Raw genomic sequence first — 21656 nt, 5'->3', positions numbered from 1 at the left:
AAAAAAAAAAAAAAAAAAAAAAGAGAAAAATAAATCTAGCTTAAATGATCTATATAGTAAACACCACCATTTCCCATATCTGTGAACTGTCCCAACCTCTAACTGTGGGGCCAAAAGCAATCTAGTAACAGAGAATACAAAAGTTAGTTTTGTCGAGTTCTTGAAATTTTTTATCATAAGCCATTATCTCTTATATCTATACAACCAAAAATGCTATTTCCTGATGAAAAGCTTTCAACCATCGTCTTATCTGTCTTCTAGCCAAGAAAAATTAAAGTCCCACATAATGATAGCATGTTCTATGTCTCTTGTCTTTACCATTGCAAAAACTACTCCACATATATAAATAGTGTAATCCCTTTTCTCTTTTAATTTAGTTTAGAATCTTTAGACTATAGCTTAAGTTCAGTATTGTATCAAAGAATTGATAAAATAGTCTACCGTACCTATTTCTAGTCTTTTTTGAAGAATTAAATTCATCTGGCTTTTCAATGTCTTGCAGGGTCTCCTGAAGTCGACAAAGATATTTTATCAAAGCAAAGATATTTAAATGTATTTACTTATTTTGGTGTTACGATTATGTAAGAATCATCTACTTCCGTGCTAATCTAAATCAATCAGTGTGCGTTTCATGTAAGGCTCGCCTCGAAACGTCGGATCTTCTTACACATATCATTAAAAGCCAATAAAATAAATTAAAGATCGGACGATTATAAAACCCCTGAGAAAACGATTCAGAACATGTTTTGGTTCACTTTTGCACTCACCTCGTTATTTGGCGCGTTAGCCTGATGAGTGATGACAATCTCCATGAACATTGTAACAGACCATACGGTATTGCGCTCTCGCAAATAAATCAAGAGATCATCGATGATGATGATGACGGTAAATAAAAGAAGTAATTGAGAAGATGATTGTTTTTACTTTCTTTTGGCGGATCAATTAATATTGAATTGTTTGGTTCTCGTGAGATGCACGTGTCCTTATTGGGGAGAAACATTTTGCATGGAATGTACGAACGGGCTAAATTTTGATGACAGTGGTGATATCATTTATTAGAAATAATAATTCATTTCTATTTATTCACAGAGAGGTTCAAGGCGTTAGTTATTATATTATATGATTTATATACTGTAACTGTTGTTATAGCTTGATGATTTCGTTTTTAATTGCTTTGGTGAAAACAAATAGTAGTACTAAAAGAGTATAGGTGTGTAACTAACTCGTTATTGTTAACCAGAATCATACTGACACAAAAAAAGTGTATAGAATAATAGTAGGGGACTTCTCATCTTGACTTTTAATTTTAGTATAAAAAACTCATAGTAACAAAAAATGTCAAGATTAAAAAAGTCAAAATGAGAGGTCCCTCTATTGATCTATACATTTGTGTCAAATTTGATTCATCTAAAGTATTATTCGTTTTGTGCCAACACAAAATATAAGTGATATACAATTTTACTTTTCTACGAAAATAAAAATAAGGAGGGATATTATAGCTTATTCGGTAATATTTTAGAGCACATGCATGCCTTGTATATTCCACGTCGCAAAATTGCGACCCATATACGAACCATGAGGTCCATGACGGAGAATTGGAATTATACAGTTCAATATTAATAATTTAAAATCCAATTCGTTTAAGAGAAAGAAAAAGACACGTATACTGTTTTTTTTTTTCTTTCTGAAAAAGGGAGACATTATTCTGTAATATTTTAAAGCACATGTCTTGTATATATTCCAAGCACAAATGTGCGACCCATATATACGATACGAACCATAATGAAGAACAAAAAACTGGAATTTAGTAACTATAAAAGATGTTATTTTAAAACAATGGAAATAGGAAAATAAAAGAAACTTTAAAGGTGTTATAATACAGTGCGTTTAAAATCGTAACTAGAAGTATTAACTATCCTAAAATGACGGTTGTGAACTTTTCTTATAACTTTTTTTCTTCTTTTTTTTTTGTTAAAACTTTTCTTATAACTTCGAACTATCGTAAATCTTTCAATTTAATTCAATGCATGAAATTACAATTACAAAAGCTGGTTATGTTTAATTAGATTTTATAATTAAAAGTGGATTCCATTTGTGCTTACAATAGTACTCCTATAATAGCCAATAGTTTTAAAACTTATAAATTTGCAAGTACGTACGTTCGAATAATCCTTATATATCCACTAAGCTCAAATTTTGTGTTTTTTATATTTATATATATATTCCATCGAGAATATACGAAAATTAACTTCAGTATTAGTAGTTTTAATAATTTCAATGTGGATTGTGGAATAATTTCTTATACTTTAAATTTCAAATAATTATATTACGTACCCGCGATCTATATACAGTATAAGCTGAGTGGAGAGAACAAAAACTTGGCAGATGTCAAAACTTTTAAAAAATCATTAACTTTTTTCTACACACAGTAATTTTCTCTCTTTAAAAATTTAAAACTTACATTACGTGTAACAAAAAAAGGGTTACCATTATATCCAATTCGTTCAAGAGAAGGAAAAAGACAACTATAATGTATTATCGGCCTTTTTTTTTACACACAGTAATTTTCAGGTACGTTTAGAACATGGGCCAATAACAGGCCTTATTAAAATTTAGGCCCACATCTGTATTTTGATTATTCTCCAAGCAAATTGAGATTTTATCATTTTATTTTATTTTATTATGCCTTTTAAAAAATACCGTTTAAACCCTAAAATCTCAGCCACCGTGGGGTTATCAACCATCATCGAAACCAAGAAATCAACCATCATCCACCGTCAAATTCCCGACTTTGATGGACCTTAAGCTCTGTTTCTCAATCTTTTGAAAAGGGTTTAGTTTTTTTTTTATTCTGTCGAAATCCATGGCTGCTTCTAGATTATGTTCCGCGGCGGCGATAGCTGCTGCGTTCACTTCAATGTCATTGTCTCAGAACCGTGCTTACGCCGATTCTCGATTCCGGTTTCCCTTCTATTCTTCTTCTCCATCTCCACCTCCGTCAGATTCTCCGGCGAATCAATCTTCGTCGGACTCTAGTAAGTCTAATAAAGCAGAGCCTGATGAGCCCAAAGGATCTGGTTTTGATCCTGAGGCCCTTGAGAGAGCTGCAAAAGCTCTTAGAGATATCAATAGCTCTCCCCATTCCAACCAGGTGACTTGTTCTATCTATTTACCAAGTTCTGACTGAAATTAGGGTTTATCAAAAAGGGGAATTTAAACTTAAAAAATTGAATTTTTATATGTGGAGATGTGTGTGTCTTTTGGTGATTACGGAAATTGGGTTTTAATCTTAGTTTGTTGGGTTCTTGCTTTCTATCATTTAGGTGTTTGATCTCATGAGGAAGCAGGAGAAAACTCGGTTAGCTGAAGTAGCGGCTGAGAAATCTCAGTACGAAGCTGTTCAAGCACACACTGATATTGTGAGTAATTGAACTTTTCATTTTGCTGCCACTTTTTAAACAGGGGATCACAAGACTTATTGCAATCTGTTTTTTTATGGGGCATTTGAAACGGGCAGGAGAGACAGCGGAAATTGGCTGAGGACCAGAGAAATCTTTTGCAGACACATGCGCAAACCAAAGCACAAAGTCTTCGATATGAGGATGAATTGGCAAGAAAGAGACAACAGGTTAGTTACTCTCTTGTTGGTGTAAATTCTCGTAAATGGGATAATCTTTCTGAAGTAGTAGAATCTGACAAATGTTTTTGGTTTGGGAGTAATGTAGACAGATCATGAAGCTCAGAGACATCATAATGTGGAATTGGTTAAGATGCAAGAGGAGTCCTCTATTAGGAAAGAGAGAACAAGAATCGCCACAGAAGAACAGATCCAAGCTCAGCATCGCCAAACTGAGAAAGAGAGAGCTGAACTTGAGCGAGAGACGATTCGTGTCAAGGCCATGGCTGAAGCTGAAGGTCGGGCTCATGAAGCCAAACTTACTGAAGAGCAAAACAGAAGATTGCTTATGGAAAGGATAAATGGTGAAAGGGAGAAGTGGCTTGCTGCAATCAACACAATGTTCAGTCACATTGAAGGTAAACTGATCAATCAAGAAAAGTTAGATCTTCTTGCTTTGGGTTTTGATCAATCAAGAAAGATCAGTTTTTTTTTTTGTTCCTTTAGCTTACTTCTGTATGAATTTGGCAGGCGGGTTTAGAACCTTGTTAACTGATAGGAATAAGCTGATAATGACTGTGGGAGGAGCTACTGCATTAGCTGCAGGAGTTTACACAACACGGTATGCATCTCCAAACTAAATAAGCTACTGGATATTATGCGATGTTCTGAACCAGTCTGATTTGACTTGAGTGATCTTAGATTCTATTATCATCTTCCTTTCTTCTAATGGAACCTATCTCGTGATTCTTTTGTATTTAACAGTGAAGGAGCTAGAGTTACATGGGGTTATATTAATAGGATGCTTGGACAACCATCACTTATTCGAGAATCTTCCATGGGTAGATTTCCTTGGGCAAGCTCGGTGTCTCAGTTGAAGAAGAGAATCTCGGGAGCAGCAGCAGCATCTGTAGCAGAAGGGAAAAAGCCGATTGATAATGTCGTTCTCCATCCTTCTTTAAAGACGCGAATCGAGCGACTCGCTAGAGCTACATCAAATACCAAAACACATCAAGCACCATTCCGCAACATGATGTTTTATGGACCTCCTGGAACTGGTAAAACTATGGTGGCAAGGGAAATAGCTTGGAAATCTGTGAGTTATTATCAAAACTATGTGCTACTACTAGCTTTGTTAATCCTGCGTTTATGAGTTCTCTTAGATAACAATTATTTTTCTGCAGGGTCTGGATTATGCTATGATGACAGGAGGAGATGTTGCTCCCTTGGGATCACAAGCTGTTACTAAAATCCATCAGATTTTTGATTGGGCTAAGAAATCAAACAAAGGTTTACTTCTTTTCATTGATGAAGCCGATGCTTTTCTATGCGAGTAAGAGCTCCCTCTTTAAGTTTCTAGTATATGAGTGGTCGTTTGAGCTGCATTTTGTCAGGGTTTTAGATTTCTGACTGTAAAATAACAGAAATATTGCAACTTTTTCTCTTTGCAGGCGTAACAGCACTTACATGAGTGAGGCTCAACGTAGTGCTCTGAACGCTTTGCTCTTCCGAACTGGTGATCAATCTCGGGACATTGTTCTTGTCTTAGCTACAAATAGACCTGGAGATCTCGATAGTGCGGTTACAGACAGGATTGATGAAGTCATTGAGTTCCCACTTCCAGGGGAAGAAGAACGTTTCAAGCTTCTCAATCTCTATGTCAACAAATATCTAAAGAATAGTGACAACGACAAAGACACAAAACACAAATGGAGTCATTTGTTTAAGAAGCTGTCACAGAAGATTACCGTTAACGCAGACTTAACTGATCAAGTGATATCTGAGGCTGCAAAGAAGACGGAAGGATTCTCTGGCCGTGAGATTGCAAAGCTTGTGGCTGGAGTACAAGCTGGAGTATACGGACGAAAGGATTGTGTTTTGGATTCACAGCTTTTTGAAGAGATTGTTGCGTATAAAGTTGAAGAACATCACCAAAGGCATAGGCTTGCTTCTGAAGGTTTTCAACCATTACTCTTTTCTTCCTAGTCCATTTGCATCTTTGATTATACCATGTCATTTACTTATTCAAAAATAAGAAATCTGATTCTTTTTAAAATAGTGCGTGCTAAAATCTAACTTTCACAGTTTCATTGTGCGCTTGTTAAGAATTCATTTGTAAATCTTGTTTGATCTCACTATGTAACATCAAACTGGAATTGCAAAATAAAATGTCTGATTAAACCGCGGGTGGCTAGCCCAATACAATCCAAACACGCAAAAGTACAAATAAACGATGAAGAGAAGAAGCAAACATACTGAACAAAATGAAAGGAAAAATAAACTGAAGTCTCACAAGACAAACAATCCTAACAGTAACCATAGCCAAAATAACTCATAGGATGATTTCAATACAGCTGCTCTTCTAGCCTTAGACTCTAGCGCTCGTTGAAGTTGCAACTTGACATGTAATTCATGTTGTAACTGGGAACGATAACTCCATCATTGTTGTATCCAAACAATGGTGTCTGGTTAGGAAACCCCATGATTGGATTACAGTTGAATGTATTTATTCTTTGATCAAACAGATCAATGACGCCAACATCAACATTACCACCACCACCAAAGACAGCAGTTTCTCCCATGTAATTCTGATGAGAAACATTTAATTGAGGATAGTGAGACATGTCACTTACCAACTTCTTCCTTACATCTTGAAGAGCACCAATCAGATCGTCGGTTTCGGTCAGATCGAATTCTTTCACATCTTTTTCATACCAGCGAATTCCTCTTTGTTCTCTTGATTGTTTCACCCTGTCCAATGTCATTCTATTATGTTTTGCCTTCTCCTGTTTGGCCAGCATCTGTAATGATGAGATTCAATCATTTAATTTTGTGAAATAAGAAAATAGATATAGATATATATAATTATAATATAAAAAAATATAATTATATTATACATGAGTGAGAATCTCGTTGAGGTATTGGATATTTCTATCCGGACGAGATTCAACAAGCTGTAGGTTGTTTGGTTGGTGGGGAATGAGAGAATTGTGGTTGAAGTTTTGAAAACGATAGATTAGTTCTCTAACACTAGGATGACCAAAAGAAAACACTTTCCCACCCGGAGAGAACACAATCATCAAAATCTCTGCACCACACAATGTGCAAAGTTCACTGGCTTTCTTGAAAAGACCAAACCTTCTTTTCGAGAAAGTCACTTGAAGGTTACTCTCGTTTCTCATTTTTTTCATCTCTATTTTTTGACGACCTTTGTTACTTCTCACCATTTTATCAAAAGCTTGGATAAACAAGAGATAAAGCTGATGATGCTTAAGAGTAGAACAACTTCTTTTTATTTATATAGGCGTGCTATACACAGAAAATATTTAACATTATAAGCCATTATAAGTACTATTTTTCTTTCCAACCCTTATTTTTATCAAAATTGAATTTTCCCATTTGAGGAATATTTCATACTTATCTCTAAAATTTCTTAAGGATAAACATTCATGGTGATTTAAATGCAATATCATTGTATTAGTTTGACAAATGTATGCATCAACTCCCCCATAAGACACAATAAATTATTTATGAGCTGTTTTATAAACACCTATTCTATATATTGGGGAACAATTTAATAAAATTATTCATTTTATTAATTAGTGCCATTTTGGTCTTTTTTTTTACAGCTAATACAAGTAATCTGTATACAGAAAAGAATATTATCTATTCCACATCATATTCAAATAAAAATGGATTAAATGAAATTTTAATTTTGAGTTATGGGCCTAAAATTTTCAAGATAGATATATACAAATTACTAGAGTTTAATGTTCATAATGATAGTGAGTTATGTTTATCAAAATCAACATTTATAAGATATAAATAAAATGATTTATACTTAAGTATTGTAGATTTTTGTCACTATCTTTGTTTTTCAATAAAATGTTTGAAGATCACAATCATAATTGATTCTTGTAATAAACATTTTCTTTCTTTTGTTGTTTTTACATCAGTACCAAAAGAATAAATCACGAAGAGAAAAATATATAATACACATTACGTATCGATGGATTCTAGCAACAGCCAATTGGACTTAATTATCAAATTGCACATTACGTATCGATGGCTAAATTAGATGTTTTAGATTTCTTTAGAACTTATTTGTGTCAACCTGTGATTGGCTGGAGAAAAGGATTCTCTGGCCGTAAGATTGCAAAGCTTGTGGCTGGAGTACAAGCTGGAGTATACGGACGAAAGGATTGTGTTTTGGATTCACAGCTTTTTGAAGAGATTGTTGCTTATAAAGGTGAAGAACATCACCAAAGTCATAGGCTTGCTTCTGAAGGTTTTCAACCATTACTTATTCAAAAGTAAAAATCTGATTCTTTTACTGATTCATTGTGCGTTTGTTCAGAATTCATTTGTAAATCTTGTTTGATCTCACAATGATGTAACATCAAACTGGAATTGCAAAATAAAATGTCTGATTAAACCACGGGTGGCTAGCCCAATACAATCCAAACACGCAAAAGTACAAATAAACGATGAAGAGAAGAAGCAAACATACTGAACAAAATGAAAGGAAAAATAAAGTCTCACAACACAAGAACAATCCTAACAGTAACCATAGCCAAAATGACTCAAAATATTGATTAGGATGATTTCAATATCGCAGCTGCTTTTCTAGCCTCATACTCTAGCTCTGAATGATAATTGCATCATTGTTGTATCCAAACAATGGTGTCTGGTTAGGATAACCTATGATTGGATTATTGTTGAATGTATTCCATTCTTTGATCAAACATATCAATGCCGCCAACATCAACATTACCACCACCACCAAAGACAGCAGTTTCTTCCTTATATCTTGAAGAGCACCAATCAGATCGTCAATTTCGGTCAGGTCGAGTTCTTTCACATCTTTTTCATACCAGCAGATTCCTCTTTGTTTTCTGGATTGTTTCACCATGTCCAATGCCATTCTATTATGTTCCGCCTTTTCCTGTTTGGCCAGCACCTGCAATGATGAGATTCAATCATCTAATTTTGTGAAATAAAAAAGAAGATATATATGGTTTATGCGCATATGAACATTTAAAATAATAAAAAATATAATTATGTTTTACATGAGCGAGCATCTCCTTAAGGTATTGGACATTTCAATCCGGACGAGATTCAACAAGCTGGTTGTTGTTTGGTTGGTGGGGAATGAGAGAATTGCTGGTAAAGTTTGTAAAACGATAGATTAGTTCTCTAACACCAGGATGACCGAAAGAAAACACTTTCCCAGCGGGAGAGAACACAATCATCAAAATCTCTGCACCACACAATGTGCAAAGCTCACTGGCTTTCTTGAAAAGACCAAACCTTCTTTTCGAGAAAGTCACTTGAAGGTTCTTCTCGTTTCTCCTTTTTTTCATCTCTATTTTCTGACCACCTTTGTTACTTTTCACTATTTTCTCAAAAGCTTTGGATAAGCAAGAGACAAAGCTGATGATGTTTAAGAGTAGAACAACTTCTTTTTATTTATACAGGCGTGTATTACACATGGAACCATTTATCATTATAAGTCATTCTAAGTACTATTTTTCCTACCAACCCTTATTTTTATCAAAATTGAATTTTCCCATTTGAGGAATATTTCATACTTATCTCTAAAATTTCTTAAGGATAGACATTCATGGTGATTTAAATGCAATATCATTGTATTAGTTTGACCAATGTATGAATTAACTCCCCCATCAGAAGCACAATAAATTATTTATGAGCTGTTGTATAAACACCTATTCTATATATTAGGGAACAATTTAATAAAATTATTCATTTTAGCAATTAGAGCCAATTTTGGTCTTTTTTTACAGCTAATACAAGTAATCTATAAACAGAAAAGAATATTATCTATCTTTGAGACATTTCAAGCATGGCCACATCATATTCAAATTTTAATTCAAATTAAAATAGATTAAATGAGATTTTAATTTTGAGTTATGGGGGCCTAAAATTTTCAAGATAGATATATACAATTTACGAGAGTTTAATGTTCCTAATGATAGTGAGTTATGTTTATTAAAATCAACATTTATAAGTTATGATTCATACTCAAGTATTGTAGATTTTTGTCACTATCTTTGTTTTTCAATAAAATGTTTGAAGATTACAATCATAATTGATTCTTGTAATAAACATGTTCTTTCACATAAAACGTTTACTTGTTCTTTTGTTACCAAAAGAATAAATCACGAAGAGAAAATATATAATCCGTACACACGATTCTAACAACAGACAATTGGACTTATCAAAAAAAATTTACAATCAAATGGTTGGAATGAAATTTTTTTCTTGAGTTATGGGGGCCTAAAATTTTCAAGATATATATTATATATATACAATTTACTAGAGTTTAATTTTCTTAATGATAGTGAGTTATGTTTATCAAAATCAACATTTATAAGATACAAATAAAATGATTTATACTCAAGTATTGTAGATTTTTTGTCACTATCATTGTTTTTCAATAAAATGTTTGTAAGATTACAATCATAATTGATTCTTGTAATAAACATTTTCTTTCACATAAAACGTTACTTGGTTCTTTTGTTGTTGTTACATCAGTACCAAAAGAATAAATCACGAAGAGAAAAATATATAATACACACGATTCTAGCAACAGACAATTGGACTTAATTATCAAATTGCACATTACGTACGCATGCAGTCTTATCTCCATCAAAGAATTTAAACAAAGTTTGTTAAAATTAAAACATAGTTTATTCTTAATTTTGAAAAAAAAATGAAATTAAGATTTTTTAAGTAACTTTAATATTTCATGGGTCCATTGTTAAATTTGGGGTTCTTAAAAATATAAGAGTAAAAAACAACAGGAAAATAAACTTATTTTAGAGAGGTGAGCGCGTGAGATCTTCTCGCGACTCTCTCCTCTCTCCTCCTTTTTCTTCTTCTGATCACGACTCTGTGCACCGAGTGAAGGGTTCCTCTGGCGATTCCGGCGTTGAAGAGGAACTACTGGTCCATGGCGCTTCATTGAAGAGGAACTACTGGTCCATGGCGCTTCATCCGCAGTCCATTGCACCTACCGGCGAGGTCACCAGATCGAAATCAAGGGAGTTTGTGGCGAGGAGAAGTTTCCGCAGGACACTTCCGGCAAGAGCTCTACCGGCGGCGTGGCTATGCGGTTAGAAGAAGGAAGTTCTCGGCGAGGAATGAGAAAGATACGGCGGTTAGATCTGAATGGCTAGAGACGCAGGAGGTTTTGTCACGGCTGGTGGTTTTACGGGGGAGGTCTTCCGCCGGAAAGGCAAGGCTAAGTCACCGTCGATGGCTTTTTAGATCTACTCCCTACTGCTCTATCTCTATCAGATTGAACTATGGCTTCCGGATTGTTAGATCGGTTTCTTCTTCCTTCTCTTCACAACTCTACGGTGGCGGGATGGTGATGGTCCTGTGTCACCTTCTCTGTTTGACTCCCGTCTTCCTGGCTCGCCGGTGGTCCTGGTCCGGCGAGTATCCACAGCTTCGTGGGAAGGCGGCTGCGATAGAGTTCTCCATTGCAGATTAGGGTTTCTTGTTTATATCGGTTAGCTATTGGTTTAGATTGGTTTATACCCGGGTCAATTTTGGTCTATGTTATCTCGTTTGTTTTGGTGTAATTGGACTGAACCCTAAGGGGATAATTGTATGGGCCTATTCCGAAAATAGCTCATTGGACATATATGTTTATAAATTGAAAGCCTTTTAACAAAATATATATATATATATATATATAAATTTAATGATAAAATTTCAATTGACAATCACAATTACCCCATTAAACCACCTTTCAGCGATACAAAGACAGTTTTCTCGTCACGCTTAGCGGCAGAGTTAGGGGCTTTCTTACAGATGACAACGGGCTCCCAATCTTGAGTCATATAGGTCCAACTCCTGCCATGATGGCTTTCGTCCGTTTGAGCATCACTATAAGCTACCAAGGGTTCAGGTGGGAGCCATTGCGTCACCAATCAAACTGGTTTGAATAAAGAATTCTTAGGTACCTGCTAATGAATGTAACTCCACTCTGTCCGATCTTGTGTACTGTCTGAAGGGTCCGCGTCTCCACCTTCAAGTAGAGATATAGATACTGATTAAAACATGTTTCACTTGTAACTTGCAGCAACAAAAAGGGTTTTAGAAAGCTGATTTACCTCCTGCAGCCGAGATAGATATGGTTATCATCACCATGTCAAATAATCACAACTCTATGACAATCTCATAAACAGAAAAGAAACAAATTCATCAAGCTAATCTATCCATAGAACTTACAAACAGACAATAAACAATTAGATGAACACAATTCACTACATAAACAATTAGATCTCATTACTAAGAATATGATGAGATCACCTAAGTTAATATGAATGCAACCACACCAATCACTAGACAATAAAACTATTTTACTAATAACATTAAAAGAATCACTAGACAATAAAACTATTTTACTAATAAAATTAAAAGAATAAAAAAACTGGACAAGGGAAATCATATATATAATAGCAGAGTTTTCTTTCATACGAGAGCATCCACGTCACCACAAAAATTTAACAAAATCATTGGGATTTATATATTGTTTTGAAGGCCACATTCATTACATGGCTGATTAAATATAAGCCCAAATATAATTAATATAAGCTTATGTAAAAGAAAGGGAAAAAGTATATACCTCTACTCACCTCCCATTTGTTTTTGACTCTTTGTTCATCGGTCGTTGCCAGGATTCACAAATAAGAATATCAACAGTCGTCAAATGTTGAAAATAAGATCACTAAAATTAAGGTTGAAAGGCGAACGTGGGCATTTACATACGAGACATAAATACTCCATAAAATACCATATTTAAGAATATTAATTGGAACGTCCAAGAAGATGAAACATCCATCACTTGTCATTAATCTATTTAAACGAGTGGAAATAAACACAATTCACACTTTCAAAGTTTACAATACTTCTGTTTACAAATGGATCCGAACAAAGTTGATATAAGTCAACTGGAATTACTCCCTCAAGATCTCTTGGATATAATTGTCTCAAAAGTTGTTGTTACATCCTCTCTTGCAAAGAATTAGGCGCATCTAATGACGAACGAGTTTTCCAAAAACTCAACCTCGCTCCACTGATGAAGAAGTCACTATTGTCAGTCCTATACCTTCCCCTCATGAAAAATGTCTTGCAGAAAACAATCATGATGCTCAATGATTTTTTCAGAGGAATCCATCATTTGGGTGTCTCAGCCAATGCAGGGTAGCTAGAAGCCGTCTATTTGTATGCTATTTTACTATTCTATAGAGGCATAAACGTTGAAGGTAAAAGCTTAAATGGACTGACAACACAACTATGGTTAACAATTGCTGGAAAAATAACAGAATCTCATTACATTGGATTAGAGTGGCCAGAAAGAATTGGTATTTAATCTCCCTTCAACAGAGATGAAACCAACAACAACAAGTTTCTATCACCTCAAGAACATAGACACCACATTTGAAAAGTGTTTCCACTACAAGCAAATGTATAAGTTTATCTTCATGATATAACTTAAACGTGGCATTTAAAAAGTTGGAAAATCAGTTTTTTAAAGTTTCCTTAAAATGCTTATAAATAGACTTGTGACAAACATAGTCTACATAGAAGTTTTTAAAGGTCTACCAGCAATTTCATGTAAGTAATTAACATCGACAGTCCACTACCTACATTAACTAATTCTTTACCAAAAAAAACAAAAACAAAACAAAACCGAATTGAATCTTATATTTGACACTTTTAACGAAGAAACTAACTACTATTTCCATACTTTTATGAAGATAAACATGGTGGCAAAGGAAACCAAGAGACACACATTTTTTAAAAATGATTATCAACATCCATTTGTTATTCAAATCAACCATATCATTTACTTAAAACAAATAATCAAATATTCAACTTATCATGTTTTCAAATTTTCATATCAAAAAGGTTAAAAAACGATTTACGAGAGAAGAAGGGTAACAAAGATCATAGATTTCAGCAAGAAAGCTAACTATTTTGTAAACAAAAAATTATCAATTTTTACAATGTGCCTCATTAAACAGTTAACTATTATTCAACAAGCTATTTTTCAATGAATGATCCACACACATGATAATCCCCTCAAGTTTAATCAATATATCAAACCAACAAAAATATAACAATCAAATTCTTGATATACTTACAAATTCTCCATTACTTAGACAACCAATTTACCAATAACGAACAAACTCCCCAGTTCTTTAGTTCCCATCTTCATCCTAGAAATCAAATTAGGGGGAAACTATTACCAAGACACAATAAAACATTAAAAAAAAAAACTATGCCTTATCAACAAAAACAAAACAAAACCTTGCCACCCGAGAAATCAGAAATTAACTTAGTCTACGTCGACACCACAAACCAAATTAGACTCCGCCAACTGTCTTCTCAAGACTAATAAGGAATCTTCTACACTCGAAACAGTTAACAACTACATCCTAAATTGCAACCCAAGTCCGTACAAACGAACTCATAGAACAAAGAAAAAGGTGGAAAAGGAGGATGAATGGATGAAGAAGAAAGTAATTACAGAACACTTTTAATTTAGAACAAAACCAAAAAAATGAAAAAAACAAACTCAACAAAACCCAATCCTAAAAAACATATTTAAGCATGTTAAGTGAGATAATAAACTTTCGACAATTGCCTATTAAGACATGTCCCATGTTTAACCAAATTGTAAATCGACAAAATACTATCCTATACAATTGCATACTAAACAAACAAATACATAATACACGTAATACCACCTTCTCGAGAACACAAACACATATAGAAAAAATATATATAATGAGGAACCTCAAATACTTTTTCGCCCATTTATCAAACACCTCAAATACATATAATCAAACACATAGAAAGTAAAATCAAACAAAAAACATAATAAGATACATTAGCCTTTGTGTCGGCTTAGCATATGTGTTGAAGGTGCAAAAGCATTGGGGAGCTTAAGATGATAATTTTTAATATTTTTTTAAAATGGTATATATTTAAGTTTTGTTTATAATATAACACTCGATCTAGATAAAATTTGAGTTGGGCCTGATTAACATATACTCATTTCATTTCAAAATATAAGATGTTTTGAGTGAAAGTATGAAGATTAAGAAATGACTATTTTAAAAAAAGTTTAACTAATCGTAAATAAGACTGCATAAAATAAATAATAAGAAAATATAAAAGTAATCTAAAAGTTACTTAAAAAGTTGATAACATCTTATATTATAAAACAAAGAATAACCTCTAAAACATCATATATTATGAAACTGATGGAGTATTTAATTTCATCTCTAGTAACATTAAGGAGGTGTTATTGGAGGAAGCATTTTAATTGATTTCAATTATTTGTGGATTTTAAAATTCTATGGTTTTCTAATGCATGGATTTGTTGTCATTAATAGTGGATTTGAAAATCATTATTACTGGACTTTATTATTTAACTTAAATAAAATAAATTTACCCATAATTGCGTTGTTAACCAAAAATTAAGGAAAAAATCAAGGTAAAAATCAAAGCAAAAATAAATTGAACTAAAATATTATTTATTATCAATACTCAATACGTAATTGGTTTTGCAACAATAATGAGGGAGAACTGCTAAAATTACCGATGGGAACCTAACCGGAATCGCAAAAACACCGGGAGAGGAGGCCATCTGAGAGATATTGACTATGAAGCAATAACTGATCACGAACGGAACCGCCGGTGAAAAACACATGTGGAAAGACATCTTTTTGATTCTTCCACTAATCTCTGAATCAATTCTGAAGAGAGAGAAAGATATTGAAATACTTAAAAAATATGTCAGATTGTGTTTGTTCATCTTTTCCGAATAAAGTTCATTAAAATCTAAAATGACACTAAATCAAATGGACATCGAATAACCGAGTTTTTTTATGTATTCTAAAATCCATCAAATAAATACATAATCTAATAACACCAAATTTTAATGGACTTTTTTAAATACTTAATTGAATAAGACTTCATTTCAAAATACATTAGATTCCTTTAAAATACACGGTTGAATAACACCCTAAAAGAAGGAATCGCTCACCATAGATTTTGTTTAAGATTTGAAGATCCGGACAAAATCTTTCAACTTAAACCGCAGACCCGACCCGAGAACGGTGACGTAATTTGATCAAGGCGAGACCTTTAGGATCGAAGAACCTGAACCCAATTGAGATTTTGAAGAACAATAACAGAGACGAAGCCACACCAATAATAAATTTTGAGAATCCATAGAGATTAAAAAGAGAAGACCTCTTGGTAAGAGTAGCAATTCCGCTCATCCTCTGCATAAAGTTGAGCAAAAATCATGATGCGATCACGGGGAGACAAGAAATCGGCGGTGAACCGGTGGGTCGCGAAACTGAGAGAGAGAGAGAGAGAGAGAGAGAGAGAGAGAGAGAGAGCATAGTCGACATAAATGAGGCAAAGTAAAAAAAAAAAAATTATTTTTCTCCCCAGCCAATCAGGAGTTGAAACAACCTTGATCATTAGAGTTTTTTGAGTTTTATAAATTAGGGGATTTGAGTCGAGACTAGGGATTATCAATCGATTTGTTTCAGTTTAAAGTAGAGATCTTTCTGGAGGAATATTATGAGTAGAAATTATGGTTTTTTTTTTTTTTTTTGGAGTTTAAATTAGGGTTTATGATTTGTTTCTTCTTTTGTGATTGTTGTTAGATTGGAGAACACAAGTCCAGTTATCTCTACACTGATGGGATTAATGAGAAGGGTAAAAAAAGCAATTAAACTGGTGAAGGAGCAAGGCCTGAGATTTACACTGAGGAACATGAGAAGCAGCTTCTTGGGAATACAGAACAAAGTTGAACTTGTTTTGTTGATGGCTATGACAGGATGGGAAACGGATTTTTATGATCCGTTTTAAGGGTAAGACTTGTCACTAATTCAGGTAAAGAACAAACACCCCCATTTCTGGTATTACAAGTTGCAAATACTGTGAAACGTGGTTTGCTCAATTGTTGAGAATTGAGTTCTTGATTAAATCTGCAACAAAGACAAAGTAGAAAGTTGTGTTGTGACTTAGTGGTTAAAGCCTAGCTAAGAGAGTTGTTGTAATAGTAGTGTGGCTTGTGTAAGAAAGCAAACTTATGATGTGTAAGGGTTAGTAACTAGGAGTATGGTCTAATGTGTAAGAGTCATGATGGTCTTAAGTATGGGAACATGTGGGAGGTGCAACTAGTAGAAGTAGTATAAGTATGATGTGTGTGTTGTAAGAAAGTATTCTAGAGATCCGAAAATAAAATGTAATCTCTTTGTGTTATCTCTCTAAGTTCTCTAACTTTCTTGTTATTCAATGAACAAAACAGAGTGTCCAAAACAGAGATAGAGAGATGAGAGAAACTGATCTTACAAGTGAGAGTAAGATCCTGAAATGTCAACATCAATGCTTTACTATCTGTGTTCTATGTGTGCGCGTTACATGCAGAAAACGATGGGACATCGTACACAGTGCAGTGAGTTAAACATGGAGAATGCAGACTGGTCCTGCCCTGTTTGTCGCGGGATTTGTAACTGCAGTTTTTGTCGGAATAATTAAAGGATGGGGTTCCAACTGTCCCAATTTGCAGAAGGGTAGATTGTTTTCTTTCAATTGCTCTTTTGTATTATCTTTGAATAGATTCAAAAGCTTAAGATTTCTTTCTTTATTGGGGTTGTTTTCCAGATAGCTGCACTTGGCTACATGTTTTTAGCACATCATCTGGTTCAAAGCAAACTGTCACAAACAAACAAGGCTATGACGTTCGTCGGTGGATGAGAGGCTGTCACAGGCTTGTTCAGTGGTGGCGAGAGTGAAGTGTAGGTTGGTTCGTGCGAGACGTTTTGCGCATTTGAGCATTGGCTTCGGTTTCCTTCAGATTTTTGATTGGGCTAAGAAATCAAACAAAGGTTTACTTCTTTTCATTGATGAAGCCGATGCTTTTCTATGCGAGTAAGATCTCCCTCTTTAAGTTTCTAGTATATGAGTGGTCGTTTGAGCTGCATTTTGTCAGTGTTTTAGATTTCTGACTGTAAAATAACAGAAAGATTGCAACTTTTTCTCTTTGCAAGCGTAACAGCACTTACATGAGTGAGGCTCAACGTAGTGCTCTGAACGCTTTGCTCTTCCGAACTGGTGATCAATCTTGGGACATTGTTCTTGTCTTAGCTACAAACAGACCTGGAGATCTCGATAGTGCGGTTACAGATAGGATTGATGAAGTCATTGAGTTCCCACTTCCAGGGGAAGAAGAACGTTTCAAGCTTCTCAATCTCTATGTCAACAAATATCTAAAGAATAGTGACAGCGACAAAGACACAAAACACATATGGAGTCATTTGTTTAAGAAGCTGTCACAGAAGATTACCGTTAACGCAGACTTAACTGATCAAGTGATATCTGAGGCTGCAAAGAAGACGGAAGGATTCTCTGGCCGTGAGATTGCAAAGCTTGTGGCTGGAGTACAAGCTGGAGTATACGGACGAAAGGATTGTGTTTTGGATTCACAGCTTTTTGAAGAGATTGTTGCGTATAAAGTTGAACAACATCACCAAAGGCATAGGCTTTCTTCTGAACGTTTTCAACCATTACTCTTTTCTTCCTAGTCCATTTGCATCTTTGATTATCCCATGTAATTCTGATGAAAAACATTTAATTGAGGATAGTGAGACATGTCACTTACCAACTTCTTCCTTATATCTTGAAGAGCACCAATCAGATCGTCAGTTTCGGTTAGGTCGAGTTCTTTCACATCTTTTTCATACCAGCAGATTCTTCTTTGTTCTCTGGATTGTTTCACCATGTCCAATGTCATTCTATTATGTTCCGCCTTTTTCTGTTTGGCCAGCACCTGCAACGATGAAAATCATCTAATTTTGTGAAATAAAAAAAGAGATATATATGGTTTATGCGCATATGAATATTTAAAATAATAAAAAATATAATTATGTTTTACATGAGCGAGCATCTCCTTGAGATATTGGACATTTCTATCCGGACGAGATTCAACAAGCTGGTTGTTGTTTGGTTGGTGGGGAATGAGAGAATTGTCGGTAAAATTTGTAAAACGATAGATTAGTTCTCTAACACCAGGATGTCCGAAAGAAAACACTTTCCCAGAGGGAGAGAATACAATCATCAAAATCTCTGCACCACACAATGTGCAAAGCTCACTGACTTTCTTGAAAAGACCAAACCTTCTTTTCGAGAAAGTCACTTGAAGGTTCTTCTCATTTTTCATTTTTTTCATCTCTATTTTCTGACCACCTTTGTTACTTTTCACCATTTTCTCAAAAGCTTTAGATAAGCAAAAGACAAAATTGATGATATTTAAGAGTAGAACAACTTCTTTTTATTTATACATGCCTATATTACATATAGAACCATTTATCATTATAAGCCATTCTAAGTACTATTTTCCTACCAACTCTTATTTTTATCAAAATTGATTTTTTCTATTTGAAAAATATTTCATACTTATCTCTAAAATTTCTTAAGGATAAACATTTATGGTAATCTAAATGCAATATCATTGTATTAGTTTGACAAATGTATAGATTAACTCCTCCATCAAAAACACAATAAATTATTTATGAGCTGTTGTGTACCTATTCTATATATTGGGGAGATATTTTATTAATTAGAGCTATCTTTTTTACAGCTAATACAAGTAATCTATAAACAAAAAAGAATATTATCTATTTTTGAGACATTGCCACATCATATTCAAATTTTAATTCAAGAAAACACGAATCTTCATTGAAAACAGCTTTTAAGTAAGTATTGAAACTGCCTCTACGTGGCTATGACCGGGTCGGGTCGGGAAGACACTAACCCTGCAACTGCAAGCCCTAACCAGGAATCAACACGTGGCAAATAAGTCAGACATTACTTCCCACCGCTTTAACCGCCACGTTAACATCGAATAACCCACGTGTCTATAGTTAACCGCTTATCTAGTGAAAGAAAGGGATCACACCTGATAACTATAAACTTTCTCCATAGAGATTGGAACCAGAATACAAAACACAAACTATCACAAATCGAAAATTAAAGAAAATTGGGAATGATGGCGAAAAGAAGTGTCATGATGATGATGATGCTTATGATGTTGGTGATGCCGATGTGGCCGAATGAATGCTATGGATGGGGAACAGAGACGGCAGATGATATGGTTAGAAGCGAAGCAGAGCATGCTGATAACGCAGCCGAGACCGCTCATGACAAAACTGCTTCTTGGACTGGTTGGGTTTCAGACAAAATCTCCACGTAAGAGTAATCTTTTGTTTACGCGTGATCATACTTTTATTTTGGATCTGTGTTTGTTTCTTTATATAGAACCATATATAGTTAATCTCTTTAGTCTTTGATAATAATTATAAAAAAACTTTTCTAAATTATGAATCGTAGTTTTGAGTTTTGTTTTTACAGAATGATTCTTTTATTTATGTGCACGCTTCATTTGCATTTCGAACATTTAAGTGATTTAATATTTTTTTTTATTTTTGGGTTGAACAGAGGATTGGGAAGCAAGAAAGACGAGGCAGAAGAAGCGGCTGAATCTGCGAAGAACTATGCTTATGACAAGGCTGAATCCGCATATGACAATGCGGCCGGTTACGCCAAGGACTTTGCAGCAGACAGGGCCGGATCTGCTTACGATAGTGCTCAAAATGCGAAACATTATGCTTATGATAAGGCTGGTGATGCAAAGGATATGGCCTATAATAAGACCGGTGAAGCTAAAGACATGGCTTACAACAAGGCCGGTCAAACTAAAGACATGGCTTTCGACAATGCAGGTCAAGCCAAAGACATGGTCTATGACAAGCCGGGTCAAGCTAAGGACATAGCCTACGACAAGGTGGGATCAGCCTACGACAAAGCCGGTCAAGCGAAAGACATGGCCTATGACAAGGCCGGTCAAGCCAAGGATAAGGTTTTTGAGAAGGCGGGATCAGCCTACGACATTGCTGGTCAAGCCAAAGACAGGGCCTATGACAAAACCGGTCATGCCAAAGATAAGGCATATGACACGGCGGAATCAGCCTACGAAATGGCCGGTCAAGCAAAAGACATGGCCTACGACAAGGCTAGTAAAGCTAAGGACATGACTACCGACAAAGCGAGATCAACTTATGACAAGGCGGAACAAGCTAAGGACATGGCCTACGACAAAGCACGATTAGCCTCTGAAAAGGCTGGTCAAGCCAAGGACGTTGCCTATGACAAAGCCGAAGATGCGATTAGGATGGCTACCGATAAGAGTGGTGAAGCTAAAGATAATGCTGATGAATCATACGAAAGATTCAAAGAAGGGTCTAAGAATGCCAAAGATATGGCATCAGATAAAGCTCAAGATGTTAGAAACAAAACAGCGGACGCATACGGATCAAGGAGCGAAGCAGACGAAAGATTCGAGGATGCCTTGCGTAAGGTTGGGGAAAGGTATGGTGCAGCTAAGGATTCAATGTCAGAGAAGACAAAAGAAGCTTATGAGAGTGCAAAGGAGAAGGCTTCTGATGCTGCTGGAGAGTACGGTACATATGTGAGAGACCGTAGTGCCGAGCTGTAGAACCGGAGAAGTTATATTTACGTCTAGGGTAAAAGTTAAAAGTATGATTTTAGATATCTAATCTTCGTTTGTGAAATAAATTTTCTTATATATATGTGTAATATATGTATATGTAAGAATGATGGAGTTACTTGTATTAGTTTCTAAAGCAGATTCTGAATTAAACTTGAGATGTTTCTTAATCTGGATATAAAGAAACGCTTATTCAATCTCGATACAAATGATCCATATATATATCAATATCAAATATAATTTAATTTACTGAAGAGATTATTAATCGTCATAGTGAATGGATGCGAGAAACTTTTTGAGACGCCTGTTGTAAACACAAGGTCTTTCCAAATGAACCAGATGGCCTGCCTTCTTTATACTCTCTATTGATGCCTTCTCACCTAGTTGTCTGAAAAATCAACGATGATCAAA

At 34.8% G+C, this 21656-nt stretch overlaps 6 protein-coding genes and 2 pseudogenes across 6 annotated transcripts in view; 4 read left to right on the top strand and 4 right to left on the bottom strand.

The window, feature by feature from the left end:
* LOC104721117 (ATPase family AAA domain-containing protein 3C-like) lies at positions 2699–5759 on the top strand. The gene is made up of 8 exons (XM_010439030.2): positions 2699–3151; positions 3324–3419; positions 3518–3628; positions 3726–4035; positions 4148–4238; positions 4382–4712; positions 4801–4949; positions 5068–5759. Exons 1-8 carry the CDS (start codon positions 2864–2866, stop codon positions 5600–5602), a joined length of 1911 nt encoding a protein of 636 aa, XP_010437332.1. The 5' UTR covers positions 2699–2863; the 3' UTR covers positions 5603–5759.
* On the bottom strand, positions 5949–6843 carry LOC104721118 (agamous-like MADS-box protein AGL62). Its single transcript, XM_010439031.2, has 2 exons — positions 6514–6843; positions 5949–6417 (listed from the first exon to the last, which is right to left on the bottom strand). The coding sequence occupies exons 1-2, from the start codon at positions 6841–6843 to the stop codon at positions 5992–5994; spliced, it is 756 nt and encodes a 251-aa protein (XP_010437333.1). The 3' UTR covers positions 5949–5991.
* LOC109127212 lies at positions 8256–11487 on the bottom strand (annotated as a pseudogene).
* On the top strand, positions 12571–12857 carry LOC109127211 (annotated as a pseudogene).
* LOC104727546 (ATPase family AAA domain-containing protein 3-A-like) lies at positions 17425–18355 on the top strand. Its single transcript, XM_010446643.2, has 2 exons — positions 17425–17611; positions 17730–18355. Exon 2 carries the CDS (start codon positions 17746–17748, stop codon positions 18262–18264), a length of 519 nt encoding a protein of 172 aa, XP_010444945.1. The 5' UTR covers positions 17425–17611; positions 17730–17745; the 3' UTR covers positions 18265–18355.
* On the bottom strand, positions 18267–18944 carry LOC104721116 (agamous-like MADS-box protein AGL62). Its single transcript, XM_010439028.2, has 2 exons — positions 18615–18944; positions 18267–18509 (listed from the first exon to the last, which is right to left on the bottom strand). Exons 1-2 carry the CDS (start codon positions 18942–18944, stop codon positions 18282–18284), a joined length of 558 nt encoding a protein of 185 aa, XP_010437330.1. The 3' UTR covers positions 18267–18281.
* On the top strand, positions 19670–21398 carry LOC104721115 (protein DR_1172). The gene is made up of 2 exons (XM_010439027.2): positions 19670–19927; positions 20177–21398. Exons 1-2 carry the CDS (start codon positions 19725–19727, stop codon positions 21231–21233), a joined length of 1260 nt encoding a protein of 419 aa, XP_010437329.1. The 5' UTR covers positions 19670–19724; the 3' UTR covers positions 21234–21398.
* Positions 21392–21656, bottom strand: part of LOC104721114 (epoxide hydrolase 4-like) — a 2539-nt gene continuing 2274 nt past the window's right edge. Inside the window, exon 4 of the mRNA XM_010439026.2 lies at positions 21392–21633. Coding sequence (XP_010437328.1) covers positions 21507–21633 — 127 coding nt within the window. The 3' untranslated portion in view covers positions 21392–21506. The remainder of the gene's footprint in view (positions 21634–21656) is intronic.

This window comes from Camelina sativa, chromosome 11, assembly GCF_000633955.1.
Source record: "Camelina sativa cultivar DH55 chromosome 11, Cs, whole genome shotgun sequence".
Classification (NCBI taxonomy): domain Eukaryota; kingdom Viridiplantae; phylum Streptophyta; class Magnoliopsida; order Brassicales; family Brassicaceae; genus Camelina; species Camelina sativa.
This window is presented reverse-complemented; position numbering and strand designations above follow the sequence as displayed.